General features: G+C 52.5%; 11 protein-coding genes across 12 annotated transcripts; 7 read left to right on the plus strand and 4 right to left on the minus strand.

Annotated features, from left to right (window-relative positions):
• Positions 1 to 885: 885 nt before the first annotated feature.
• On the plus strand, positions 886 to 3,033 carry CKM354_000135700 (uncharacterized protein; the record flags this gene model as incomplete). The annotated part of the gene is made up of 1 exon (XM_044796480.1): positions 886 to 3,033. One exon carries the CDS (start codon positions 886 to 888, stop codon positions 3,031 to 3,033), a length of 2,148 nt encoding a protein of 715 aa, XP_044652415.1.
• Positions 3,034 to 3,849: 816 nt separating this feature from the next.
• CKM354_000135800 (uncharacterized protein) lies at positions 3,850 to 4,827 on the plus strand (the record flags this gene model as incomplete). Its single annotated transcript, XM_044796481.1, has 1 exon — positions 3,850 to 4,827. The coding sequence occupies one exon, from the start codon at positions 3,850 to 3,852 to the stop codon at positions 4,825 to 4,827; it is 978 nt and encodes a 325-aa protein (XP_044652416.1).
• Positions 4,828 to 10,146: 5,319 nt separating this feature from the next.
• CKM354_000135900 (uncharacterized protein) lies at positions 10,147 to 11,091 on the plus strand (the record flags this gene model as incomplete). 2 transcript variants are annotated; one of them, XM_044796482.1, is made up of 4 exons in its annotated part: positions 10,147 to 10,347; positions 10,403 to 10,640; positions 10,705 to 10,739; positions 10,990 to 11,091. In XM_044796482.1, 4 exons carry the CDS (start codon positions 10,147 to 10,149, stop codon positions 11,089 to 11,091), a joined length of 576 nt encoding a protein of 191 aa, XP_044652417.1. The 2 variants fall into 2 exon arrangements, with proteins under 2 accessions (XP_044652417.1, XP_044652418.1); XM_044796483.1 differs by lacking the exon at positions 10,990 to 11,091 and having other exon boundaries at positions 10,705 to 10,985.
• A 770-nt stretch (positions 11,092 to 11,861) lies between these two features.
• On the plus strand, positions 11,862 to 13,338 carry CKM354_000136000 (uncharacterized protein; the record flags this gene model as incomplete). The annotated part of the gene is made up of 3 exons (XM_044796484.1): positions 11,862 to 12,956; positions 13,028 to 13,220; positions 13,277 to 13,338. 3 exons carry the CDS (start codon positions 11,862 to 11,864, stop codon positions 13,336 to 13,338), a joined length of 1,350 nt encoding a protein of 449 aa, XP_044652419.1.
• Positions 13,339 to 15,059: 1,721 nt separating this feature from the next.
• Positions 15,060 to 16,785, plus strand: CKM354_000136100 (uncharacterized protein; the record flags this gene model as incomplete). The annotated part of the gene is made up of 5 exons (XM_044796485.1): positions 15,060 to 15,170; positions 15,223 to 15,918; positions 15,979 to 16,063; positions 16,116 to 16,214; positions 16,274 to 16,785. The coding sequence occupies 5 exons, from the start codon at positions 15,060 to 15,062 to the stop codon at positions 16,783 to 16,785; spliced, it is 1,503 nt and encodes a 500-aa protein (XP_044652420.1).
• Positions 16,786 to 19,334: 2,549 nt separating this feature from the next.
• Positions 19,335 to 19,865, minus strand: CKM354_000136200 (uncharacterized protein; the record flags this gene model as incomplete). The annotated part of the gene is made up of 1 exon (XM_044796486.1): positions 19,335 to 19,865. The coding sequence occupies one exon, from the start codon at positions 19,863 to 19,865 to the stop codon at positions 19,335 to 19,337; it is 531 nt and encodes a 176-aa protein (XP_044652421.1).
• Positions 19,866 to 20,483: 618 nt separating this feature from the next.
• CKM354_000136300 (aspartate--tRNA ligase DPS1) lies at positions 20,484 to 22,205 on the minus strand (the record flags this gene model as incomplete). The annotated part of the gene is made up of 1 exon (XM_044796487.1): positions 20,484 to 22,205. The coding sequence occupies one exon, from the start codon at positions 22,203 to 22,205 to the stop codon at positions 20,484 to 20,486; it is 1,722 nt and encodes a 573-aa protein (XP_044652422.1).
• Positions 22,206 to 22,528: 323 nt separating this feature from the next.
• CKM354_000136400 (uncharacterized protein) lies at positions 22,529 to 23,706 on the minus strand (the record flags this gene model as incomplete). Its single annotated transcript, XM_044796488.1, has 3 exons — positions 22,529 to 22,658; positions 22,724 to 23,205; positions 23,266 to 23,706. The coding sequence occupies 3 exons, from the start codon at positions 23,704 to 23,706 to the stop codon at positions 22,529 to 22,531; spliced, it is 1,053 nt and encodes a 350-aa protein (XP_044652423.1).
• Positions 23,707 to 24,280: 574 nt separating this feature from the next.
• Positions 24,281 to 25,739, plus strand: CKM354_000136500 (uncharacterized protein; the record flags this gene model as incomplete). The annotated part of the gene is made up of 2 exons (XM_044796489.1): positions 24,281 to 25,008; positions 25,067 to 25,739. The coding sequence occupies 2 exons, from the start codon at positions 24,281 to 24,283 to the stop codon at positions 25,737 to 25,739; spliced, it is 1,401 nt and encodes a 466-aa protein (XP_044652424.1).
• A 284-nt stretch (positions 25,740 to 26,023) lies between these two features.
• CKM354_000136600 (uncharacterized protein) lies at positions 26,024 to 26,506 on the plus strand (the record flags this gene model as incomplete). The annotated part of the gene is made up of 1 exon (XM_044796490.1): positions 26,024 to 26,506. The coding sequence occupies one exon, from the start codon at positions 26,024 to 26,026 to the stop codon at positions 26,504 to 26,506; it is 483 nt and encodes a 160-aa protein (XP_044652425.1).
• A 221-nt stretch (positions 26,507 to 26,727) lies between these two features.
• On the minus strand, positions 26,728 to 27,396 carry CKM354_000136700 (uncharacterized protein; the record flags this gene model as incomplete). Its single annotated transcript, XM_044796491.1, has 1 exon — positions 26,728 to 27,396. The coding sequence occupies one exon, from the start codon at positions 27,394 to 27,396 to the stop codon at positions 26,728 to 26,730; it is 669 nt and encodes a 222-aa protein (XP_044652426.1).
• Positions 27,397 to 27,661: the final 265 nt, after the last annotated feature.

Raw genomic sequence — 27,661 nt, forward strand, 5'->3', positions numbered from 1 at the left:
TATGACAAATGGGATACTGCTGGTAGAATGTGCAGTACGGTGAAATTTGTTGTGGGCGTTGTTATTGGCAGAGAGACGAACGTCGCAACGGCGCAAATGAGATGCCAGCAGCACAGAAGAGATGTGTACGCGCAGACATGGGCAGCATTGCTCGAGATGACACGGCAGACTGCAGTCGGGAATGGGCGGCGATTCAGATGACACAAGTTCTCATCTCGTCAGCCTATTTTGATGCGGCTCAATGAGTCTCGGGTCGGCGCAGGGGAGGTGGTGACGGGGATGATCCGGTGGCGCCCAGCCTCTGGAAACGGCGGACCTGTCCATGCGCGCGTAAGGCAGTGGCAGCTCATCATTGCACGGCGACTCCAATTTCAACCCTCGCGACCCTTCAAATACGGCGGCATGTCCGGTGGGCCAGACGCGGCGTGAAAGCGACGAGACGAAGGCGTACATGCTGCAAGCGGCGCACCACCACCTGAACACGTGCCGTGCTGTGTGGCGGTGTTCCAGGCCGGACTGCCCCTTCTGCTGCGACGCCCACGACGACGAGCCCGACGCCCGACGAGCGAGCGCTAGGCCATACCGTCTGCAACACCGCAACGGTGCCTCTCTCTCACCCGCTGTCTCCGCGTCGCCGCCAAGCTGGAGTGAGTTGCACCTCCGACCCGCTGCGTCCGTACACATCTGACCCCAGCACCCGACAGCTTCCTACTGAGTTCCGGTCATGGCTCTGCCGCGCAGTTCCTGAGACCAACCTCGCAACTGCAGCGCTCCGCCACGCCCAACCCACCGCCCACGACCTCCACCGTCTCCACCCTCCGCTCACGCCTCTTCGCCAATCGCCTGACGAAGACCCATTCGACGCCCGACTTCCATGACACGAGGATGGCCGCGGTAGCCAGTCCGCACGCCCCGATGCCCGCAATGCGAGACGACGTCGTCATGGACACGCGAACTCCCTCGCCCGTGCACGCCGTGCAGACTCCGCCGGCGACGAGCGATAACGACTCCTCCTACAACCCGGATCTCAGCGCCGAGGTGGCCATGCTGAGCACGAAACTGGTTAATGCGATCAACTATCAGACCAACCTCGACGATTCACTTCAGCAGACGCGACATGAGCTGGAACAGGCGAAAAAGAAGGTAGCGCAGCTGGAAGAAGAGAACCACCGACACAAGGCCTTGGTGAGCAGCGGAGTGCTAGTCCGCCAGGCCGATATGCAGAAGATTATCGCCGGCCTGCGTAAGGAGCTGAGCGCCGAGCGGATAGCACGAGCTGAAGCGGAAAAGGGCAAGAAGCAAGTGGAGGGAGAGCTGGAGAATCTGACGACTGCCTTGTTCGAAGAGGCGAACACCATGGTGGCTGCCGCGCGCAAAGATACGGAAGCTGTTGAGAAGAGAAACGCACAGCTCCGAGGCCAGCTGGAAGAATATGAGCAGCTCATGGCTGCGCAGCGTGAACAGCTGACCGATCTCAAGGGCTCCATGGAGAAGCTGGAAAGTGATCAGCCAGGAACCCGAGAACCGAGCGTGCCTTCCACGCCCGTTACCACACAACACGCCATGCTCGAGCCGCTGCAGCTGTCTTCCTCTCTGCACAGCGTGGCTGATCAGTCGCCTGAGCATCCGCTCCATTTCTCCTCGCTGATCAACCCAGTCCTGAGAAACGACACCAAGGCCTTCGAGGACTTCCAGGATTTGCTGCTTCTCGCCCGCCGTCTTGGTGCTCATTCTCGTAATAACAGCAATCAGACTGGTGCAGCGACGAATTCGACCCAGCTATACTCTGCGCATGGCTCGGTGTCCTCTTCGCCCAATTTGCCAGGCGCCTTCTCCTTCGGCCAGACCAGCCCGACTACGGCATATCATAACGCGGCTGCCACGATACCGCCCTTGAAAGACAGCAAATTCTATAAGCGGGTTTTGACAGAGGACATTGAACCGACACTGAGGCTCGACCTAGCGCCCGGTCTCTCATTCTTGAGCCGAAGGACCGTACTTGCATCACTGGTGACGGGCACGTTGAACGTCGAGCCATATCCGCAGAACAAACATTATTTCGCGTGCACCTTGTGTGGTGAGAGCAAACGGCAAGAACAATACGTACGCAGACATCGTTTCTTAACGTCCGAGGAGGACAACGTCTCCAAGCCGCTCTGCGACTTTTGCACCTCTCGAGTCCGGACTACTTGTGACTTTGTTGGCTTCCTGCGCATGGTGCGCGACGGACACTGGAAATGCGACAGCGAAGACGACCAAAAGGCCGCTTGGGAGGAGAGCGTTCGCTTGCGTGAACGCATGTTCTGGGCACGGCTTGGTGGAGGCGTCGTACCATGTTTCGCCTCTCTGCCGCGAAGTGGGCTTCCTTCGCCTATCTCAGCCCATGGATCTGCGCCAGGGTCAACGCGAGGATCCACAAGCGGTCGCCAAAGTCTGGACGACATCCCGGAAGGCGCTGACAAGGATGCACCACAGTGCGAGAACGATGTGTTCCAGGAGAGACCAACGCCGAGTGTGCGGGTTTCGACATCTGCCATTACTGATGCGAATGACGAGAAGAAGGAGATCGAGCAGAACGCGATCGAGGAGAATGATTTTGCCAGGCAAGCGTCATTGGACCCGCAGGCACAGGACGGAGCAGAGAAAGAACTTCCACCCACTCCCTTCGAGGACGCCAAAGAGGAGATTGCGAAAGCCGATGACGCGGTTGCAGAGCCAACCGAAGTTGTTTCTGAGGCTACAAAGCAGACCCCAGAATCAAGTGAAGTGCCAGAGAAGCCAACTGAGGAGGCCACGAAACCAGCCTCGGATCCTGCGAGGCCCACGACTCCCACGAATGTTCCAGACAGCCAATTAGAAGAAGATTCCCACAAGCAAGATTCCAAGATCAGGACGAGCACCGGTTCATTGCAGGCGTCTGTACAATTGTCCCCAACACGCAAGTCCCTGGACGTAGCGCAACGTGGCAGTCCCGAGCGCAAAGTTTCCTCAGTCCTAGCAAGAGTGAAAGCCATGGAGGCGAGCTCGCAGTAGAGTCTTAGTTCACTATCGCCGACAGCTCACGAGCCACCTACCGGCGGAGTCTCGATCGTCAAATATTTCGCATTGCATCACCTGTACGATAATGGAAGGGGAAAAGGGTATATTTTCGAGCATGGCCTCGGCGTTTGCTTTTGGGAGAGACAGGAGAAAGGAAGCTACATCAACATTCTATCACATGCTTGCATGTGGGCAACATAGGGAAGGAAGGGAGCAGAAGAAGTGCCGCAACGCAAATTAATGAATGGCTCGCAGTATATGAGTCATGGGAGCATATGAAGCGATGAGCGTTGCAAGGGAACATGGCTTTTTGCTGCTAGCTGCTTACTGGTGATGCGGCTTGCTGGCATTTGGCTACATTGGCGTTTTGTTTGGCATGATACCCGGGATTGTACAATATTATAGAAATAATGAAGAGTGGTGTCGTATCTTCGTTGTCTTTCAGCTTGCCCAACCTGATCCCGTTCCAACATGCCCATGAGTGTAAGTCACAGACGAAGAGACCTAACGAAAAGTCTGAGCTTCTCTTGGCGCATGACCCCCGGCTTGCCCAGCTTCCTGGCTGGCGATATGTCGTGTAGTGACATACTGCAAGTGGCGTCTCCCTTGCCACTAGATAACATGGCACTACGAACAAATTTTCGCTCCAGAGACTTGGAGGGGAAGGTGCTTGGAGATTCTCTCTCTGCAGATCCGCCTGACTGAATGAATGTCGTTTTCTCCATGTCGACTCGGGTTCTTTTCTTCCATTCTTCCATATCGCCAATAGCAACGGCCGCCTATCGCTTCTCGCACTACGCAAGATCAGCCATGCCTGCCGCGATGACTGTCCCAATTAACGGCGACCTCAATAACACCGAGGTGCTTCGGCAGACCGTTGTGCCTCCTCCAGATCCGACGTACCGCAAGCGGACTCTTGCCATTTCTGAAACAGAAGACGACCCAGCCGTCCGCGAGAAATACCGACCTTTCCTGCTGCGCGATGATATTACGAGCAACGATTGGGTTTCCAAATTAGAGCTCAGCACAGCGCTCAAGCTCGTCGAGGCCGATCTGGCGCAAAACCATGGCCACAGACTCCGCGTTCTCGTCCTCATCGGCAGCCTCCGAGCCCGCTCATACTCGAGACTGCTCGCCTACGAGTGCTCCCGCATCCTCTTCCGCTTGGGCTGCGATGTTCGTTTCTACGAGCCCGCCGGCCTGCCCGTCAAAGACGATGTGCAACACCAGCACGAGAAAGTTCAGGAGTTGCGAAACCTAAGCAAATGGAGCGACGGCCACGTCTGGGTTTCGCCAGAGCAACATGGCAATCTCACTGCCGTGTTCAAAAATCAGATCGATTGGGTGCCCTTGAGCGCTGGTTCCGTCCGCCCAACTCAAGGTCGCACCTTGTCAGTTCTCCAAGTCTCTGGTGGCTCTCAATCCTTCAACTCTGTCAACAGTCTTCGCATACTGGGACGCTGGATGCGCATGTTCACTATCCCGAATCAGTCTTCCATACCGAAGGCCTACACCCAGTTCACCGATGCGGTCGATCCTTCAGACGAGGCGGCATTGATCGAGGCAGAAGGCGGTAGTCGGCTGATGCCATCCGGCAACCGAGACAGAGTCGTAGACTGTATGGAAGAGTTTGTGAAGTACACCCTCGTCATGCGACAGCACTTTGATTTGTTCTCTGATAGATTCAGCGAACGGGCCGAACGACAAGCGAAATTTGTTGCAGAGCAGGGCAACGCCCAGAAATTGGCAGATGGTGTTGTCAACGGCGTCAACACAGGTGCCATCTGAATCAAGCCACTCACTTGCTAAGCATTGGAACAACGGATACTTCAGACGTAGCTTCAACGTTTCGAGCAGAAATCGAGGCGCGCAGCTACAGACAGGCTAGGACACGAGGGGAGATAATGCATCTTGCCAGGTCAGGACTCTCAATATTGTCGCACCTCTCCGACGCCACTCCTCAGACTCCTCATACTCGCAGTACGCTGAGTTCCAAGAACATCTCAGTCTCTTTTCAGGGATTGCCTTCGCCATGCCCAGAAATCTCAGGGAGGGTTCCGTGGGCCGTCTTCAAGCCTCGCTCGAGTTTTGCGATTTCCAGCAGAGTTGTTCTTATGGTTTTGTGCCGCTATTGAAGAGCATGCAATTTAGAGATTGCTCTTGAGCCTTGACTATACACACACCAACATATCTGCGGATAGTCAGCAACGGCTGGAGTATTCGAAGGTTGCGCTTTTTGGCGTGCTTTGATCTTACATTACTCCATACGATTGATCATGTGGCAATGAAGACCGCCACCATCGCCACAATCGCACTTGCCAGACCACCTGCGAAGGCGGTGTCCTGTTCCAAGCTTCCTTCGTAGTAAGTTGCGGCCATACTGCCAGCATCCACGACGTTGATCAGAGCTGCGCATCGAGTGAGCAACTTTCGGACCCGTATGTCATGCATGTTTAATAGAAGCGCTATTCCGAGAACCAGGTCTCTGGAGCCTCCGATCCGAGTCGCGATAGGGTTCACTCGAGCTGGCGAAAGGTTGAAGATGTTTATGGCAGTCCAGCGAGGACAAAGGACTGAGCTGAGGCCGAGGGTGAGTTGGTAAAGTGCCAAAAGCTTGGTGAAGAGCAGCTTGATAAAAGCCATTGCAGAGTTATGCCAATGGAAGCACTATCCAGTGAAGTACTGCAAAAACTAGCATCAATTTGAGTCGGCCAGAGAAGCATTTATCGGAGAAGCCCTGTTCAAGATCTAGGCAGCATTGCTGCTATTTACCAGGCACCTTCCAGGTCTGCATCGATAGAGCCTAGTCCCAATTTTGACACCGTGCAAGCATATGGTTGTTTGCGCACGACTTCTGGCACTACCTCCCAGTCTTGCTGCACGCGCTTTGCACTTGCCGCTTGGCGAACGCGATCGACACCTATCTCATTCCTCATTTCCTTATTCTGTACTCTCTGCACAGCCTCTTTGAGGATATTCACCTTCCTTACACTCGCTCGGCCACAGGTACCCGCTCCACTGTCGCAGTACCAATGTCCTGCGGAGCCACAGCCGCACTGATTCCAAGATTGTCCAATTGCCGGTTTTGGCGTCTGGTCTTACTACTGTACCTAGCATGCAAAATAGCAGCAGCGGGACCTCGAGGATTTCAGGCTCTTGCCAAAGAGTTTGCAGCCTCCGTTGAAGCTTGATCAGTAATCTAGGCAGCACGCTCACTCATCTCTCCATATCCGCCAGACCGCTTTTCAGTCACCCCGATAGACCAAGTTGTCCCGATAGAGCCTATTCTCCACCTTGACGCTTAGATGTGTTGCTTGGCAATAGCCATTCTCAGCGTCGGTGGAGAACCTTACATTTGCAGTTCTACTCCAATACTTGATCGCGAGCCATTCGAAGCTCTGCTACTGCTTCACTGAATCTAGTTCCTCTTCCTGCACACTATGAGCAGACGGTCTACTGGATGCTCAAGATGCAAGGATGGCAGGGTAAAGGCATGTGTGTGGGCACTGAGGAATAATACATCATGTGCACGCTGACCATCATGTATTAAGTGCGATTTGCAGCGCCCCGGCTGCCAGCGCTGTTTCCGGCTTCAGACAACGTGTCCAGGCTATCCGGAGTCCTGGGAAATTGTCCATCGAGAGGAAAACTTGCGAGCGGCAAAGCGTGTTGAGACCAGAGTCAGGAAGACCTTGGCTAACAGACGAAGCAAGGAAGATGCAGAGAACACGCCAGACCAGCGCCTTCGAACGGCACTGAACTTGACTAAGAGAATTGATGTCGGTGCCGAAGTGTACAGCGTCTGCTGGCTGCTTGATTCTCTTTCGGACGGCTCCGGAATCACGACGTTCGATGTGATCCCGCAATTGCAGAATACCAGGCCAGCCGCTTGCTTCTCCCATGCCCTAGATGCCTCAGCGCTCGCCCTGGCTGTGCATGAGAGCCGGCACTCGGAGCTGCTGGAATGTGCAAAACGGGCTCAGTGTGCAAGTATTTCTACTCTTCGAGAGGCCATTAGTTGCCCCGATATGCTCAAGGACGACTCCGCGCTCATGACAATATGGCTGATTGGTTTCTGCATGGTATGTGGCCGCACTTGGTTTTGGAGCAACGGCATAGTGACTCTCGCTCTAGTACACCCAGCGGAGGCTGCCTGAGGCAGAGCGAATTCCACTTGGAACACGATGCGAGCCACATGCCAAAGGCCTGGACGCGGTGCTCAAATATCGTGCACAGAACGGGCTCGACACTTTCACCGATCGCATGCTGCTTCTCTTCTGTCGACATGTTGACGTAAGTGCGCCAACGTTGAGTCCCATAGAATCAAGCGCTTACTGCTCGATAGCTCATTGCTTTCTTTATCCTAGCAAGGGATGCAGATTATTCACTCGCACGGTTGGACATCGAGTCGACTACCTGGCAGAATTGCCCTCCCTTGGACCCGTGCATACGACGCGCAATTGCGCTTGTATGCCGACTGCGCTTAGCCAGAGACCCTTGCGATCAGCAATCCGAGGACACAAATTCCCTGAGCCGTGAGACATTCAATGTCGTCGACGAACTAATTTGCACTGCTACATGCATCGCCCCGAATACGAGCAATCAGACTCACAAGGCGGCCTTCAATGAGCTGATAAACTTAAAGTGTACAGCATCAGTAGCTCTCGCGAAGAGCCTCTATCTCACGGTCGCGCTTCATCTGCTCGAATTGCTCTTGAGCTTAGCTGCAGGTCCTCTGCTCATGGAAGGACCCGCGAAGCTACATATCAGACAAAGGATCTCTGATTGCACTGCACAGCTTTGGGCACATATCAATACAGTTACCGGCCCTTTAGCAGGGAGAACCTCCCCGGGAAGTGAGCTCAGGACGACGCTTCGGAAATTCATCCTGGACTGGCCGTTGACCGCTATCTCAATGTCACAAGTGGCTGATAGCAAGATGAAACTGCATGCAATAGCCATGATGAGACGCAGTTGAACCGTCAGCTATCAAACATTTCCTTCGTGACTCTCACCAGATGGTCGGAGGGAGCACGACGTGGGCACTCTCGAGAGCGCAAGTGGCGCATGCTGTCCGATGATTGGAATTCCTGAGCATCAGCATGCGCATCGTCGGCACACGAAAGGCTAGGGCGTCGATACTTTCCGCTCCAGGCTTTCTTGAGAACACTTTCGGATACCAAAACTTCAAACCGTTAGTCTACCATTGGTCAATTTCCTCCGGTCGGATTCTAGAACGGGACATGAATGCGCAACTCCGCGATGCCAAGACATCTCCGTGGATTGCGCGGATGCATCAAACCACTTCGAAAAGGCTCGTTTCCACGACATCTTTCCAGGCCGCGGCTGCGAGCGGTTTATCCTATTGGCCGCCAACTCTCATTGCCGTTGTCGCCGTGAACTTTCCGTCTCATACTGGTCAAATCCAGATGGCATGAACGATCGATTGCGTTTGCAACTTCACCTTTCAGCAACATTGACTCCTGGGTGACAAAAAAAGCGGATCACCCTCTACAACACTTTACTCGATATTCTGCCTTTCAACACCCGTTCTGACCAGAACAACGTGTCTTGCATATCCACAAGGACGCGCAGAGGAGTAATAGCGTGCTTGAAGTCTTTTTCAGCTTACAATTCGGTTGTAGGAAGGTGGTTTTGCTGTTCGTCGCTGCCACGGGTGTTCCGCTTTTTCTGTCACCCAAGAGATTGAATGACCGGACAACTCCGAAATTCTCGCTGAGGTCGAGCTATGATACCGTCCAAGCCATTAGCGCGATCTTAGTGATCCAAGAACCATCTTACAAAGCAATTCTGGCATGAACGTCCCGGTGCAATGGTACGCGTCGCAGCATTATCCTTGCTTTCTCCTGCCTATGGTATCGATGATTTTCGCTTCAAGCATTGACAAGCTATCGCACGGTGTCTCGCTAACACGGCCATTGTCGCGAGGACCTCGTGGGGCGATGTGGCTAGAACCTACCGCTGCACGTATTTCGTTTAGCGCATTGACCATTTTGGGGCGACTGTGATCGACGTATGCAGCAGCGCGACCGCCGTTCACAACCTGTTCTAAGCATGTAATAAACCAAGCAACATGACTCTCCAACCAGGACTTGACTGCATCTTGCAGACAATGTCCAAGCCCCAGATACTCTATTGTCACGATGCTACGGTCTCCGGCAGTCGATCATACCATCGCTATCTGGAAAGCAGGCCAGCTCCAGACTTTCTAGGACCCGCAACTTACGGTTCTGGACTGCTTCGCAGACATGATATTCCGAAAGAGTCCATTCGAAAGTTCTTTTCGCTCGCTTGAACCTAAATGCATTGCCGTACGCGTTCGAGTTGACCCTTTGTCGCTTAGAATGATGATCGTCCTGAAGCCGAACGATACAACCTGGATAGACGTCAACGAATACAGTTTCGGCTTCATCAGATGGGACATGTTAGTCACACTGTTGCAGGTTGAATGAGTGTGACTGACATACCACTTTGCCGTGCAGGGCTGCACTGCACCACAACGAGCTGTTATGTGCTTTCTGTCACGATCGCCAAGAACCTTTGGTCTGTTGGTGAAGTAGCAAGTTGAACATTACATACACGGCCACTATGAATGATTCAAAAAAAGAAGGAAAGAACAAGGACGCAGAAGTCCTCGTCGCTCTTGTTACAAGCCTCGCTGCGAAGCCAAAGATTCTTGGGCGACTGCGCATTCACGTAGATGTGCGCTAAACCATTTCGGGTCATGGTCGCGATGGCGAGCCTCCATTGGCTGGGGTCCTACTCGCCCCTGTGAGTCAAGCATGGAAATCACAGGGCCGTCCAAGGTGGTTCATGGCCGCCGAAATAAGCATCCGAGAGTAGAGAGTCCTTGCTCGTGCCAGACCACTTCAGTCTCCATCCGCCGGTTAGCGCGCTGCTCTGCAGACCATGCTCTATAGCCTGCTTGCATTTACCCCCACTCTCGTGGCGCTGTTAGGGCCAAATTGATAACATAAGCTTACAGCCAAAGGCGCTTGTAGCGTTGCGTTGCAACTGGCCTGGCTGTGGATTCATCGATTGAACGCTCGCCATTAGCGAAGCGAGCCCTTGGTTTCCTGCAGCTCCATGGCTGGATCCTGTGGGTCCCGGCCCTCAGGCCTCACTCCCACCGGACGATCGACGCAGCTCGTACTCACCACCTTGCCTACCTGTATTGGCCCGATTGCGACTTGTTTAGCACAATCTGAGCCGAAAAAGCGATTCTTTGAGCGTCTAGGCCTGGATGAAGGAAACAAGCTTCATCGGCGGCTCTATCTCAACATGAAGGTATGATCCTCGACCGTGGTTGCCGTTGCATGAGTTGCTAATCACGATACGATAGGTCGAAGTTGTCGAAGGATGGAAGCGCATGACGGCGAACCGCGATAGTCTTGTGCTGCAGCTGAGAGACGATCCTACGGTAGAGCCCCCCTATGGATTCAACTACATCGATGATCAAATCATGCACGACGAGATTGCCCGCATCTTCCACGACGCTCGGCCCGATACGAGACTTATGTTCAATCTTGGTCGGACCTCCCGAGTGGACCCAGGGGAGAATTGGATCATTCGCTGGCTGTGTTAGTACAAAACCCACTGCGGAAGAAGGGAAGGGGACTTGGCTGTGGACTGACACCGAGACAGTGTGGCATATATTTCGCTACCGCGACGGCCGAAATGTGATGTCTTATCGCAGGCGTCGGATGCGATTGAATGGAGAGCTCGACTCCCACTCTGAAGCTTCGCCTGAATCTCAGCCGACAGAGCCCGATATGCACCTCGACGATCAGACCGAAGAGCGCGAGCATAGTTCTGCGGAACCAGCACTGAGCCGAACGCAGTCAAACCCCGAAAACACGCAAGCGATACGTGCTTCCCGATACTTCGATCCTGTCAGGGACCTGTATAGGACTTGTCCGACTTGAACAGGTACAACGGAGGCACTTTCAACGGCCTGCACCTGCGAGGGTGCCATGTTTAATGTACCGCTGGTTCAGGACTCGTGTCAATGGCCGATGCCACGGCTCATAATATCGAGGATAGGCACTCTGCCTGTATGCAAAACTCGGCATCGTCTACAATGCGCGTGCTCGACGGGCTTGGGATGTCTCCGTCGATGCCACACCGCGGAGGAGGGCCCGCTTTGGGGTCTTGCCTGAGCAGCAGTCAGAGAGCTATTTCGAAGGGACTACTCAGGTGTGCGAGCAATGTTTGGCATACACAGCGTGTCAGCAGCAAGAATGGCACAAGTCGATGTGGATAGGGGTTGACAGTGGGCAGAGAAATCAGTGGGACGAAGAACTACAGACGACCATAGAAGTGACTAGTCGTAATTATTCCAAGAACTTTGCGTAATCAAGCTGATGTTGAAATTGCTTCTTACCACCACTTCCATCTTCATCAATGTTGGCTTTTCTGCAAGTTGGTCGAAAAGATACACTCCAGATTCGCAGGCACGAACAATAATCGTCGTCATTGGTCAAAACGGTAGGGATGCGGAGGTTCCGGGATCCTCCGCAACACTCCTGCTGGACTGGAAACCTTGTCTCATCTCTCACAACGAAGTTCTGGCCTTGACTGGCATCGCCCTCCTAGACGATCTACGTCCACTGGCTATCCAAGGCATCTCGAAGGCACAAGTTTCCTGGTGGTCTTGGTACAGCCTGACCTGATAACCATCTTCAGTCAGCCACCAGTTCTTCTTATCAGCCTCAAAAAAACAAGCAAGAATGTATGTCTTACACAAAACACCAGCATGAGGATCTGCACTTGCTAGCCATTCCTTTCGACAAGACATGGCCATGGGTCACCACGAGCAATCCCTGTGGTGGCGGAAATGGAAGTCATCGCGACTGGACCTGCACAGCAACTCGCGAGCCCAGTCTAGAGCACATTCACCACATGCCGGCCAGAAACCCCACCACGAGGGTGGAAACAATGAAATCGACAGCACAACAACCCAAAAAAGCGTGACTCTTCGCGTTCGCCTTCAGCATTTCACCTGGGCTTGGTTTACGCTTCCCATGAGCACAGGCGGCATCGCGCTGCTTTTACACGCAACTCCACACCAGTTTGCAGGCCTTAACTCAATTGGCAAATTCGTCTATATCTTCGACATTGTGATCTTCTTGGTACTCTGTTCTGCAATCGCAGCACGATTTATCTTGTACCCGGGCACATTGAAAAAGTCTCTTATGCACCCCACCGAGGCACTCTTCTTTCCAACTTTCTGGCTTGCGGCCGTAAACATTGTCACTGGGATGCAGGCCTATGGCGTCGAGACATTGCGGCGAGACGACGACGGCAAAGGTGGAGAATGGTTGATCACGACACTCCGAGTTCTATTTTGGACCTACCTTGCCATAACGTTCCTCGTCGCTGTCTTCCAATACCTCTATCTGTTCTCCGCCAAGCCCCATCGCCTGACCATCCAGAGTATGACACCGGCTTGGACTCTGCCAATATTTCCCGTTATGCTATCTGGAACTCTTGCTAGCGCCATTGCCAGTGACCAGCCTGTGCACTATCGCCTCTCAATTATTCTCGCGGGACTGACAATGCAAGGGCTAGGTTGGATGGTCAGCATCATGGTGTACGCGATCTACATTCATCGACTTATGCAGTTCGGTCTGCCGGCACCAAATCTGAGACCGGGCATGTTCATTTCTGTGGGACGGCCTTCTTTCACTGGGCTTGCTCTTATTAGCATGAGCCAGGCGTTGCCAAATCAAGACGCATACTTCCTGGAGAGGCCTGGGGTGGTCGTGGTCCTCCAAACGATGGCAGATTTTGTGGCCATGTTTCTGTGGTCACTTAGTTTTTGGTTCTTTTGCATCACGCTGCTGAGTGTGCTAGCTGGAGCGAAGAAGATGTCGTTTCACCTTGTTTGGTGGGCTGTAAGTACCAGCAGGAGACCATTTCTGTGCCACTACCGCGGGTTCTCCGATTGTTCTGACGTGGAGCTCAGTTCGTTTTCCCAAACGTGGGCTTCACTGTTGCCACAACCAGGATCGGAGAGCAGCTGAAGAGTGAAGGCATCCTATGGGTAGCAAGCTTGATGACGATCTTGCTCGTAATGATGTGGATATTCGTGTTCATTATGCACATTCGAGCAGTTCTGCAGAAGCAGATCATGATGCCTGGTATGGACGAAGACAAAGGTGAGTTACTGCATCAACGTGTTGTCTTTTCGAGCTGGGCTGACTTATGTTGCCAGATGAGTACAAAGAGGGTGATCGGAAGGCAAACGTGCCTGTTCCCCCAGACGAGCATCATTGAGAGCCCAAAGGTGTCCATATCTATTGATCCGGGATCGCTCGAAAGACTGTTTCGGAGAGGTTCAATTTGCAAAGACCCTAGTTAGATGAGATTCAGCTGCTCATGGCCAAGCTCGTCTGAGCATATATTTGCTCAAAAGATGCGCTAGTCACTCGGCGTCCAAGCAAGCGCACTGCTCTAGCTCACATGGATGCGCAAACATGCTCATTAGGTCTTCAATGGATTAAATACCTGCGACCCTGCTCTCTTCTACATCTTGGAACGCTGCCTTCCGATAGCTTTCACGACTCTGGCCGCCACGGAAACATACTGCCAAGCCTCAGATCATCATTGGACAAAACCTGGATCACCTGCTTCGATCAGGCCTATCAACTATTATGGGACGCCTCCGACTACCTGAATGCTCGTTGAGGCACAAAATAGGGTATAGTTGTCTCCAGAAGATTCCGTTTTCCCAAGCCGAAGAGTTTCAAAATGCGTGGTGAGAGACTTTTGCGAGATCGCTGAGAAAGTCTCCAGAGGTTCCCGACGTGCGACTCACATCGAGCTGGCAGGTGTGATCGATCTCCGATACAATTACGAAGAACTGCTCGCTGAAACGAAGCATCTGGTGCTATGTCCTGGACGGCTTGCCGAGCTCGAAAGGAACAATAAGGCAAGTGCTCTCTGCATAGGAACACCAGAGCCCCACAGTCTGCGGGAACAGATGAATCAGGATCCACTTATGTAGCGCACAAAGTGCTGAAGCATGAAGAGAAATCGCGCCCAAGGTTATCGAGCTGGCCGTTGCTGGTTGACAGATCAAACACTGTGATGGTTGCCACATCTGGGGAAATCCTTCTGTCACGCAACGATTGCACTGGAGCATGTCATGTGGCATGCCTTGGGCTATCGTCCCCTTGGCACAGCTGGAAAGTTGACGCTTCTCCACTCGTATCGCAAATGCTCTTGGCTAGCCTCACTACCTTCCTCTTTGGGACATGGTTCCGGACACGCAAGAGCATCCTTCGGGCCAGGTTAGCACTCAACGGGCAAGGCGAAATGCGATTGCAGCAATGATGCGCATTCAAAGCCTGCGCTTGCCGGTTCAATAGCTTCGGCTTTATGCGTTACGAAAAGCTACGCCCTCAATGCACACGAGCTGCTCTGGACGTGGTTGTCGACTTCCATGGAGCGTATTGCTGGTCAGAAACCCTCTCAAACGTTTGCCATCAAGACTGGTGAATGCAGGTACATTTTGGTATCAGATCACCCGCATCTGATCACAGGCTCTCAATCGACGGATCAAATTGCATATCAAAGATAGAGTCCGACCTGCATCGGCTTACGCCACTTCCACGATCTTGGCACTAATGTGTACAGCCTTGGCGAGCTCATAGTACACCAACCACAGCACACCTTGAAGCACTCACTGGCTTGGCTCCTATGCTTCCTGCATCCATACCAAGACGCCTCAAGCACTTCTACAGCTCGCGCGCATGTGCTGCCAAACTCTTGGAAGGTCAACTTACTACGACAGGAAGGTATCATCGTTGTCCCGCAATCCACCTCGTGGAAATGGTTCGTACCATGCAAGCGAAGGCGTGTGGAATGCACCCCCAATGCCTTCTAGGCAGAGATCTACGGGTCTGATAGTTGTATAAAATTTCCCTTGCTCCCTGGGACCGTTGTCACAGCCAACTGGTACTTTTCCTGGATATCACATTCGATCTTTGGGAAAGATGAAGTTCTCTGCCGTTGCTGCCGCCATTCCGGCGCTCGCTGGCGTTACGAATGCCTTCTACAGCAAGCAAGACTATATCTCGGGCAAAGTGCACAGCGATATCATGGAGGTATGTGATCTGCTTGGCGTCATTAGAGATCCATATACTAACAAACGTCAAGGAGAAAATGAGGCAGTGGCACGAACACGAGGTCGCCGGCGACTACCAGAGCGCGAAGTGGTCTGGCTTCGACAAGTGGTCCAGCAGCAAGGGAAAGCCAGTGAAGTGCCGCAACGGGCTGGCAGTCGCCAAGGAGGGCGATCCACTCCAGACATTCCGCTGCAAGGACACGGACCTGTACGACTTCAAGTCGCACGCCGAGCTTGGCGGCAACAACAGCTCCGGATCTGGCTCTTGGGGTTGGACCTTTGGGCGTCGCGAATTCGCCGCTATTGGACAATCAGATGGTGTAGCTTTCGCTGAAGTTACAAGAGATGGCAAGCTGGAATATCTTGGGCGTCTTCCCCAGCAACACACTGCTCTCCCATCACAATGGCGTGAGCTGAAAACCAATGGCAACTACTTGGTTGTCGGGTCCGAGGCTGTGAACCACGGTGTGCAGTTTTTCGATATGCGCAAGCTGCTCACTCTGAGCCCTCGTAACCCGAAGACCTTCGACACCCGTACAGACCTTACTGGTTGGTTCAACGAGCTTCCAGCTGGTCGGTCGCACAACGTTGTGGTGAATGAGGAGTTGAACTACGTCGTTGCTGTCGGTGCTCAGCCAAGAAACGACTCTTGCGCTGCAGGCTTGATCTTCATTGATGTGAAGGATCCAAAGAACCCAAAGAAGACTGGCTGCGCGCCTCAGGATGGTGTAAGTGTTGCTTGCTGCTGGAGTGTAAGACCGTCACGTGATCGCTAATTTATGCCGCAGTACATTCACGACGCCCAGTGCATTGTCTACCGTGGCCCAGATAAGAAATACAACGGAAAAGACGTCTGCTATGGATATAATTTGAGTATTCCCTCTTCCCTGAGACCTGAATGCCGTCTAATAACTCCTACAGGAAGATACGCTCACGATATACTTGGTGGAAAACAAGAATGGGGGCAACGCCAGCACCGTCATTTCGAGGACCCCATACAAGGGTGCGAGCTATACTCATCAAGGTCAGATTCAGCGCATCTCGAAGTTGATCATCGATACAAGTCGCTAACGCAGTGTCTAGGCTGGGTGATCGACCCTAACTGGCAAACTCACTTGATCATGGACGATGAACTCGACGAGGGTCTCCGCCCAGACCGTGCCAGCCCAGAGTCCCCAGCACTCGATGGCTTCCCAGTCACTTACATCTTCAACATCGAGAATCTCGAGAAGCCAGTCAATACCGGATTTTACAAGAGCGGCGTCCGCAGCATCGACCACAACCAATATATCTACGATGGCTTGGCATACCAGTCCAATTACGGCGCTGGACTTCGTATTCTCGATATCTCATCGATCCCAGAGAAGGAGGACGGATCCGAGATCGAGGAGGTTGCATTCTTCGACATCTACCCAGAGGACGACAACGAGCCAGGTGGTGGCAACGCCACTTTCGTCGGAACCTGGAACCATTACACGTACCCATCCGGCTACGTCGTTGTCAACACCATCGAGCGTGGAGCTTTCGTTGTGAAGCTCAGCAAGTTCCGTGGTCGTGGAAAGGGCAAGCGCTATGTGCGCCGTGGTCAGCTTTAGATTCACATAAGAAGTGTGATTTCATGATGTATGTCTCCATCAATGAATGAGATGCAAACTTCAGCCTTCTGCTCTCAAGGTGGCAGTGCCTCATCTGATGTTCATCGAGAATGAGGTCTCCAGATCGTCGATCGCGTGCCTACGAACGCAACATCTAGGGTCTCTTCCAAGTCTTCAATCCCCATCTATGCAGAGAGTTTCACCAGGATCTGCTATGGCGATCGTCCATCAGCTTGAAACTTAGCTGACAAAAGTTCAGCCAAGTCTGCCAGCTTCTCGGGCATCTGCGAACACCCTGACCCAGCATGACCGCCCCACAATAAAATCAACCTCAGTCCACATGATCACGACACGTCCTCAGAACCTTCTACCGCGAGCATCTCCTTCGCCCTCGATCCACGATAACGGCAGTTCGCGAAAGCTTTGATAAACGTCTCCGGCACTTTACACCTTTGTGGCGAATTTCTTTGCCATGTGACTGGCTACTCCACACTCGCACGGACGGCAATCGATGGAAGCTGTTCTGGGAAGATCGTGGTATTTGATGTGAATCAGTCTCGATGCAGTAAGAATTCCCGTGCAAAAGGTGAAAGAGCGTCGTAGACGATGGCTCGTCGTGACGAAGAGCCGAAATGATAAGGAAAAGTTGCTGCCATGAGCGTGGTCGTGGCCGCCTGACCAGTCAGAGCCAGGAATCAGACATCGTGAGTCTTTCGCTCTAACTCGATTGAGTAATATCGTGGTCGATGGTGGCGATGATGATGCTGGAGCTTCACGGAGGTCGCGGAAAAAGTGCCGTTGGTACGTAGAGGTTTGGGGGTTCAAGAGGAATATAAAAGAGAGCTGTATGCCTCCATCGGACTGAGCACATCAACGAGCATCAACTGCAACTACTACATCATCCACCAAACACACCACTTCAGAATATCAATCAAGTCAAGCCGGCGACACCGTCAAGATGTTCCCTCCATGGTGGCTTATCTATTAGGTATCGCCGCACTGTTTGTAAGCTGACCGGGCAGCTTCCATTCCAATCAACGACCAACATGCTGACGTACCGCAGGCTGTAGTCATGAATGCAATAATGTCTCTCCTACGTTGAACGCGAGCGCTGAAGAATGGCCGAAACGAAACGATGTCCAACGATGCGATGATTGAGCAGATGCGAGTGATGGACCAGAGGCTGTGAGCATTGGAAGGACGAGTAACAAATCGCAGATCAAGGAGAAAAGAAAATGTGGATGGTTATGTTGGGGCCGGGCCGCTAATGATCTGATGAGGGAAGGTCTTACCCGCGAGCGGGTAATAAGAGAAGGAAATTGTACGATCGAAGACTGGCGAACTGAAGCGATCGGTTTTGTATTGACGCGCATTATTGAGCGACGGTGCTGCTTTTATGCTAATTAGGGTTGACCAATAATGGAACGACAATGTTATGAGAACTCGATCCAAAGAATGTTTGTCAGTGGCGATTGGACTGTCGTCTCCCGCGTCGTCCGTGTTCGGACTTTCCAGCTCACTGCCACTTTCGTGACATGTTTGTGCCGTACCGTGGCGTTCTCTCTGCAACATCTTCACTGTCACATCGAGTCTTTTCCTTGTCTTCAGATACAGCTGATCGTGACTCCATCATCGCCTTGGATCTTCTGACTAGGGCTTTGTTGAACCACTTCTTGACATGACGCATGAAGTTGCAGGAGATCTTGGGTTCTGTGGAGTGCATAGTCTTGAACATGGATCCCACAACGATGACCATCTCGTACTCAACAAGGATTGGCTCCATGTACTGGTATGAACCATCTGAGCGAGGAATTAGGATGGTGCAATCGAGAACGACATGGGGTGAAAGTGCAGCGGAACAGCCAAGGAGTTGTGGTTCTTGCGTTCACGAGGGGAGAGTCTCGGATTCCATCCACCACCGCACTCTCCCAGTTCTTCTTCAGGAAACAAATATGGTGTAATGTGCATCATTGCCTCAGACTACATCAAAAGAATTTGAATCGCGCCGTCATATTTCTTTTTGCGTATGATACCCATAAAGTTGGTGTGCCAAGGGAAACTGCAGCTATCGTTCGGACACTCCATGTTGTAGCCAGCGTCCATGAGCAGAGATGGCGGTGGTGGTGGATAATGCGCGTTTTTAAATTGATGCCACATTTCCGGCCATCCATGGACGGCGTTGCAGCCTTCCTCTGGGCAGGCGGACGGCACGAGGATATCTGTCGAGCAGGCTTTCGTCATGTCGTGGCGCTGTGTATCGAAGTCAACTGCAGTTGCGTATCAAAGCAGGCACGCTGATTGACCCCCATGGCCGTGACAAGTGCCAGTAGCAGTGCACTTCTTTGGTACTTGTTTCACGACAGCTCGCTCGTATATGGCGTGCATTGGATTTATGCAGTGTGTTTGAGAATCCAAGTGTGAACATTCTAGATCCAACTGACTAATATGCTTGTTCCAGGCAGATGCTGTTGATCTTCGCAGTCAGACTTGCAGAATAACTTGATCTTGAATATGAGATGATAGCCACGACAGCTCTCTCTCGGGCATTGTTAGCCTGGAGGAAGCACTACAGTCACACCTTCAATGCTGTCGTAGTCTAGGTCTCGAAACTGGTGGGGGATGTCGACTTCGGGCGACAGGACGTGGCCATCGAGACAAACAATCTCCAGGAAGTCCTCTTCGACCTCCTTTGGTCGGAATGGACCAGAACACCCGAGCTTGCGCGCAATCTCATAGGCTCGAAATTCGCACATGTACCGGAAGCCGTCGTCTTGCAGCAGTGCGACTTTGTATTCACATGGAGCCTTAACGTCGTGATATCGGAAATTGCACTCCTCGGCTCGTTCCACGGCGTGTGCCCACTCTTGTTGGTGCTCAGCGCCAAAGGGGCACGTCTCAAATCCGCCTCGTCCGGGGACTCTTCCATCCACGATTGGATTAGTTTGCGACATCCATGTTTGTGGTATGTCGTCGGGCAACTGTTGGTAACACTCCGCATGCTGGAATGGGCATTGACATGACTCTTGGCGGCAGTGCTTGCATTTCTTCCGCTTGCCTGTGAGCACGCCTGGTGTTCCCATCTTTTGTTGTCAGAGCTTGATCTATGGCATGGGACACTGCTTATCACGTGGCGGAGCAGGGAGTCCGTCGGCGGATTCTGGCTCTGAGCCTGAATGACGGGATCTACCGTTGGGGGCGGCTTGCAACAAAGTGAACTCGGACTGCGATCAGGTACTTCTGTCGAGCGGAACCTTTTCCTTCTAGAGCCATATCGATCAGCAGAGTGCATTCACGTGGTGCGGGTTGAAAGCCATGCAGTTGCGTGGGTGGTCTGTCCGATGAGCTGGCCTTTCCTCCGAAGGCATTACTGTGATCGTGGCCCTTCTGTCCGTGGGTGATACTGCCTGCGGTAAGCGGTGAATCTCGATCTTGAGCTAAGCTGGTCAGCATATCTATGTACAAATTGCGTCAAGAAAGACGAGCGTTACAAGTTGTGTAAGTATATTCATGACAACTCTTCGGACTCTCCAAAGAGTGGCCGTTTTTGGTTTGGTTCGTATTTGCGATTGCTCTATCATCAGCTACCTGCCACACTGTACGTAGATCACACGACGCGTGCTCATTGCCATAATGCAATGCTTTTATCGGTGATGAAGTTCGTCCACCGCCTCAGTCGTCATCAACCAGCCATACCGCATCTATGGAAGTCTACGCGGATCGCTGGGGAAAGCAGTGGCCAGACGCACGTTTGGCAGGCCCAGCCACAGCATGACAATACGCTCCAGGCCAATACCACCTCCGGCATGTGGTGGGCAGCCTTGTCGGAAGGCATCGACGTATGGCGCAATACCTTGATGCTTGGGATCGACCGCGTTCGGGTGCTCCTTCATCCTCTGCTCCAAGAACTCTGCCTTGTGAATACGCTGCGCGCCTGACATAATCTCCTGCCCTCGCATGAAGAAGTCGTAAGAGTTCGAGTAGCCTGCGTTGGGGTTCTTGGGGTCATATGCCGCTTGCGTCTCCACCGTAGGCATTGTGTACCATGGTCGAACCTCAAGCGGATACTTGTCAAGCACGTAGAAGTCAGAGTTGTACTTCTCAAGTACAAGTGCTCCAAGCTTCTTCTCTTGTGGTGTGCTTAAGTCGTCAAAGTCTCCGACCTCCTCTCCAGCATCACGAAGCATCTGGATGCCCTCCTTAAACTCGAGGCGAGGAACCTTGCCGGCTTCGGGCAGCTTGAATGGCTCGACGTGGTACACAGTTCTCACATGCTCCGTCTCCTTCTTGTATCGCTCATTGAGACCATTGAAGATGTACAAGAACAGGTTCTCAAGTAATGACACTACCTCGTGGTAGTGCTGGTTGAATGCCATTTCCAGATCCAGTCCGACGAACTCTGTGAGGTGGCGATTGGTGTTGCTGTTTTCTGATCGGAAAACATGTCCAATCATCATGACCTTCTCGAAGCGAGCGGCTATCAGGCGTTGTTTGTAGAATTGTGGCGATTGTGCCAGGTAGCCCTTCTTGTCGAAGTATTTGACTTCGAACACGGAGGCACCACCTTCTGTTGCTGCGCCGAGCATTTCCGGCACGTCGACATCGAGGAAACCGCGCTCTTCGAGAAACTCTCGGAACAGCTTCTTGACGCCAGATCGGATTTTGAGGATCGAGTGGTTAAGATTCGCAGTCAAATCCAGTGTTCGGTTGTTGAGACGGGTGTCGAGCGATACGATGGCCTTGCCGTCATTGCTGACAGCATTGTCCTCTCCTTCAGCGGGTATGCGACCTTCTGCGTCAGCGACCTGTAATGGCAGTTGAGAGTCGGCTTTGTTGAGCAGGTAGAGCTTGGTGACATGAACCTCCAGATTCTGTACAGTCGTGCTCTTCACTGGCTCAAAAGGCTTGGCAAGAACTCCATGGACGAGGACTTCGCTCAGAGTTGGAATGCTGCCCGCAAATTTGACCATCTGCTTGCTGAGTGTGTCACTGCCCGCCACGACGGCCTGAATGGAATGCTCCTGCTGAGCGAATGTCAAGAAAGACAACTTCGCGCTCTGATTTCGGGCATTGAGCACTGTCGCTCGGAAGACAGCCTTGGGACCGTTTGCCTGTGTGATGTCCTTGCCCTCGTGCTCAGTCGCGAGCTCCACCAGCTGCTCGTACTTGGGCCCTGTCTGCTCGCGAACCATTGGCAACTCGCCATAATCTTCCTTGCTCACATCGTTCGCCTCGTCAGCCTTCTTGCGTGCAGCCTCCTCCGCAGCCAAACGTGCTCTCTTCTCTGCCTTCTCTTTCTCCTTGGCTGCCTTCTTCAATGCAGATTTCGAAGGCCCCTTCTCTCCCTCGCCTGCGGCTGCCCCCGCAGCGGGTTGTTCGCCTTCCTTGGGTCGCTCGGGGATCTCTTGCTGTTGCTCCGACATCGTGGCTGCGCGATTTCAGCAGGAAGCTTCGAAGAGAATGTACACTGTAGCTCACCTGGTATGCACACTTAGGAATGGAGAAATTATAGGCGTCTCCAAGTGGGTAGACTCATTGAGTGACTGAACTTTTGGTGGGGCATTCGTGGATCGGCGTAACGTTTCACCGACGTGCGTCATATGAATGAAGCCACTTTCCAGAGAAAGCTTCCAACTATACACGTACATGAGAGAAGTCACGAACAACATCAAACAAATTCAAGGGTCGAATTTCATTGTATGGAGCGCTATGAATATCTTAGATGAGACATCTATGAGGAAGAACCTCAAGCCTTCCCAGGAGTCGCCCGCGACAGCAAGTCCCTCGGCTTGACGAAATCCAGTTCCTGCATAGTCTCATCCCACAGCTGATCAATCAACTTTTGGCCTTCTGGCGTATACAAGAATGGCGCAAATCTGCCGAACGAATAGTCAGCGCATGTTCTCCCGAAGACCGCCCAGAGCAAGCAGTTTCAACTTACGGATGAACCTTCCAGCTCGTCAAGAAACAGCAGTGGCTCTCTTTGCCCTTGACCGCTACGGCATCGACATAGGTCGAAGCTCCGACCTCAACTGATCGACCAGTCACAGCTGCAAAGGTCTTGGCCGCGAAGGCCGTGAGTGCTGGCATCTTCTTTACCGAATCCGTGCCTTTCACGTATCCCGGATCGACCGCATTGACAACAACACCATCGTCAGCTGGAAGCACTTCAGAGAGCTTCCACAAGAACAGATGCATCAGAGTCTTGGAAGTGTTGTACCATGTCGTATTGCTAAACTTGTCCTTACGATCGAAGGATTTCAGGATCGGCTCGTTTGGAATCTTAGGATCGAGAGGAACGGTGCCAGTGAGAGACAAGCCGGAATTGACGATTGTGAGTTTGCCAAAGTCACTGGCCGAAGCTCTTTTAGCTTGGAGATGTGGGAACAGAAGTATGGCCAGCAATACTGTCGAGAGATAATTCTGCTCCGCACAGGATTCATATCAGCGAAAATGTGCTTGATGGCCGGGTGTCAAACGCACCACTTGCAGCGTCTCCTCATGGCCTGTCTCTTGTATGAGCTCAAAGGAAGGCTTCACAAGACCAGCGTTGAGAAGCGCAATATCGAGCCTCGGTAGATCTTGGCCGACCCTATCCGCAAAGGATTGAATCGACCTATACGAGCACATGTCCAGAGGCCACACTTCTACTTTCGCTTGGGGGTGCAATTTTCGAAGCTCAGCTGCTGCGGTTTCACCTTTGCCCGGAGAGCGTACGGCAAGAATGAGATGCGATAAGTTCAGCGCAAGAAGCTGTTTCGCACTTTCGAAACCAAGACCCGCATTTGCGCCAGTGATGATCGCAACGTGAGAAGTCAGATCGAGATTCTCCGGCAGACCAGCTTGTCGTTCGCAGAATTGGGTCTTGTAAAAGATGTTGGGGAAGAATGGCTCTGTGCGAGGTGGAAGGCTTTTGGAATCCATTGTTAGTACCAAGATTTGGTCTATCGTATATGGCGAGCGCATTGAGCTCTATCTATGTTGCGGCGTGTCCCCATGGTCGGAGAGCCAATGCTACTCATCCTTTCCACAGCTGATCATCCTGTCTATTGCCGGCCTACAATACCGGATTGCTTCGTCTTCTGATGCGCTTTCTGAATTAGAAGCAAAAGTGTCATCCTGTAGGATCTTGAGCGAGAACTCTGGAGCGTGTTGGGGCTGACCATTCCGCATTAGGCTTACAATCTCTGAACGGAAAAGGTCAAGATCGACACCGAGCTGAGAACAAGATCCGCCCCACTCGCTTTGATGCACAGAATATCACATCCTGCAGTCGCAGACAAGGCACTTCCTGTTATTAAGAACGACATCTCAAGTCTGTTGAGATGGTGGCAAGGCAGATCTCAAAAAAGGATTCGTCCGGACTCGAAATACCAACAGACTGATATGCATCCTTCGATCGTGCACTCAGCCAACATATAACCCACGTTCAGACTGCGGTACTTCCAAAAGCGGCAAACAATCGTAGCTCCCATTGGAAGTCTCGCCCAGCGAAACAATGTCTGGAGTCCACTTCGTGCTACAGGACGGAACCAAGCGAGAGACCCCACGAGAGCGTCGAGCCATTCGGCGCCATGTCATGCTCGGCAAGAATCGAGGCAAGATGAAGGACCCCAAACCACCTGTGCTGAAGGGATGCGCCATCTTCCGCCAAGGTGATATGAGCATTCTGCAGACCGCCCAACCTCCAGTGCCTCAAAGGGTCGGCTCAGACTTGTCACTTGTGACGTTCGCAGACACAATTGAGCCGCAGGTCATGTACGAGACCCTGCAGTTCTGCTTGACTAGCGAGGAGAAGGTTTTTGGAGCACTCGCACCGCTGATCAACTTCGAGGCATCGGGCATGTTGTTACAGTGCCGCGAAGCCTTGGCCAGCGATACCCTACACGTCAACGTCATGGTGTTTGGATCACAATCATACATGAACCACGTCTTTGAGCGATCTACTTTGCAATCAAGGCACGGATCGGGCGACATCCTGCGAAACCACTTTGGTAAAGCTTTACAACTGCTGCATGAGAGGATGGGGCATGTGCAAAGCCGACCTGGTGAGGTCTGTGACATCACCCTTATGTCGGTCGTATCGCTAGCAATCAACGCTCTTGTCTCGAGGGACTTCGCAAACGCGAGGAATCATGTCGTTGGCCTTCGTAGATTGGTGGCGATGCGGTGCGGGAAAGATGGGCGCTTTCGAGGGAGGACCAAGCAGATGATAGAAATCCTACGGTAAGACTACTGAGGGCGTTCGGCAAAGCTGAGCCTGTCGTGCTGACCATCGATTTAGCTGTGACCTCTCCATCTCACTCGCGACCGGACTACCGCCACTGTTGCCTTCGGCTAATTTCTGCCTGCCAGTCCAGCAGATCTGCACTTCTGCAGCCAACAAAATGAGCTTGGCGAATCGCTCTCTTCCCATGGATGCCGAGCTATTGCAGATCTGGCATGTGCTGAGCGATTTCTCCTGCTCTGTCGACAAGGCTGCTGCCACTCGGGTCAAAATTTTAGATCAACTGCTACTTGAGACCATCACAAAGGCTGCTGTCAGACTGCTGGACATCTCATACCACGCCACTTCTGTTGACGAACTGATCCGTCTCGCCATGATCGCCTTCTGTGTCAACACCATACTAGCTTGGAGCAAGCTCCGACTGCCTCTCGATGCATTTGAGCTACAGTTCCAGCAGCCACTACCGTATTTTGTGCTCACATACCCTGCTCATCTGGTTCTGTGGTATCTGGTCATGTGCGGCATCTGCTTGTCTGAATTGAATGGCGAGCCATACGAAGGTCTTCGTCAGTGTCTACGCGGCACGATGGGGAAGTTGCAAATTACCGACTGGCTCGGTGCACGATCGGTGCTAAAAGATCTGCTATGGATTGACGTTCTTTGCGCTCCGTCAGCACAACAGCTGATCGAAGGGATCTTCGCGAAGCAAACCACTTCGAACCCAGTTTGATACAGCAGCGCCGCGTGTGCAAGCCTCAGGACCCTTTGTCATGGCCAACAGGTAGCAAATCCTGCAGGATCAGAATGAGTCTAATGCTGAGCTTCGCAGCTCCGCTAGTACTGTTACCCACGTAAGAGATCTTCATCGTGGGTAGAAATAGTCACATATGGCGGACTGCTGGTACTTAAGAATACGACAAAGTCGCGGGAATCACACTCCATATCCCCTCACAAGACGCGTCTTCATGTGACGCTCACACACATACACGCACAGAATTGCCACCTACCTTCATCATGACTAGAATCACAACGATCGTAGAAATCGACGCCCCGCCATCTCTCGTCCGCTCTCTGTTCCTCGACTTCTCATCCCTCCGCGAATACCACAGCGGCCACTTCGGCTCCATCACCATCACCGAAACCAAAGCCGCAACATCGACCAATGGAGACCAACTATCAATCGGCGACAAACTTCGCATCAATGCCGGAGGGATGAATTTTAAGGCTGTGATTTGCGAGAATACTGCTAAGCGCTTTGCATGGCGCGGAGGTCTAGAGCATGTAATGATTGGGGAACATTCTTTCTGGTTTGAGGACAGTACTGCAATACCAGGAGGCACCAGGCTGGTTCATGGGGAAGTTTTCACGGGAGGGTTGGTTTCGATTTTTAAGCCGTTTATGAAGGTTGATGAGAAGCAGATGTCGCCGGGGTTTGAGAAGTTTAATCAAGATATCAAGAAGTGGGCTGAGGCGAAGAAGGGAGAGAAACAAATTTGAGCGCTGACGAAATGGAGACTGAGCCCAGTGGAATTAGCTTAGCTTAAGAGCCGCTGTCAGATGTAAGATGTTTTGGGCCAGATTATGCTTCCAGATCAGTAGTATATGTTGGTATTTAGATATTCTTCGCGATTCCTGACCTCTACCTCCACATGTCGCAGCTTCGCAAAGCCGCAAATCAATCCATGCATACGATCTCAAACTCATCGAGAAGTCGCTACCTATTCGCCTCCAGTCAAGTTGTAGATCTTCTGGATATCCTTAAGCTGCTTCTCAAAGTCCAGCTTCAAATCCTTGAGCAGGCCATCCTTGAAGTCAAAGATCCACGCATGGACAATGGGGAATTTGTTCTTGGCATAGCTCTGCTGGACAGCGGCAGTCTTGACAACGTTTCGAGCCTGCTCCAAGACATTGAGCTCAGCCAGCCGGTTGTACTTCTGGTCCTGGTCGGTGATGGCATCAAGCTCCTGCTCGTGCAACCTATACACGTCTCGGATGTTGCGAAGCCATGGGTTGAGGATACCAAGATCGGCCGGAGTCATGGCCGCTTTGACTCCACCGCAGCTGTAGTGGCCTACGACCACAATGTGCTTGACCTCGAGGTGTCGGACCGCGTAATTAATGACGCTCATCACATTGAGGTCGGTGTTGCACACCAGATTGGCGATGTTGCGGTGCGTGAAGACCTCGCCGGCATCCAGACCCATAATCTCGTTGGATGGGATTCGGCTATCGGCACATCCAATGTAGAGGTAATCTGGCTTCTGGCCGGAGGACAGCTTGGTGAAGAACTCCGGGTCGGTCTTGGCCTTCTCGGAGGCCCATTTTCGGTTGCTCTCAAAGATGCGGTCGTGGCTCGCGCCGAGATAGTCGGTGGTGAGGTCGGACATTTTGTGGGCGGAGCAATATGCTCTGCGATGACCGGTGACCTTGATGGGGAGTAGCTTGTGAGAGGTGACGAAACGAGCTGCGGGCCGCGTGCAGGCACGAGTGATGTCAGTGCTGGCTCCACGCAACAATGCTCTCTGAAACATGAGAAGAGGTGTTGCTTCTCTTATGACTGCTGCAGCTCGGGCAATGTTGGAACGTTGCGGGATGCGCAGCTTCGGTGTCCCGCCCAACAAAAACACTGACTTTTCCGTTCTTGCTAGGGTT

Source organism: Cercospora kikuchii, assembly GCF_019650295.1.
Source record: "Cercospora kikuchii DNA, contig_00001, whole genome shotgun sequence".
Lineage (NCBI taxonomy): Eukaryota > Fungi > Ascomycota > Dothideomycetes > Mycosphaerellales > Mycosphaerellaceae > Cercospora > Cercospora kikuchii.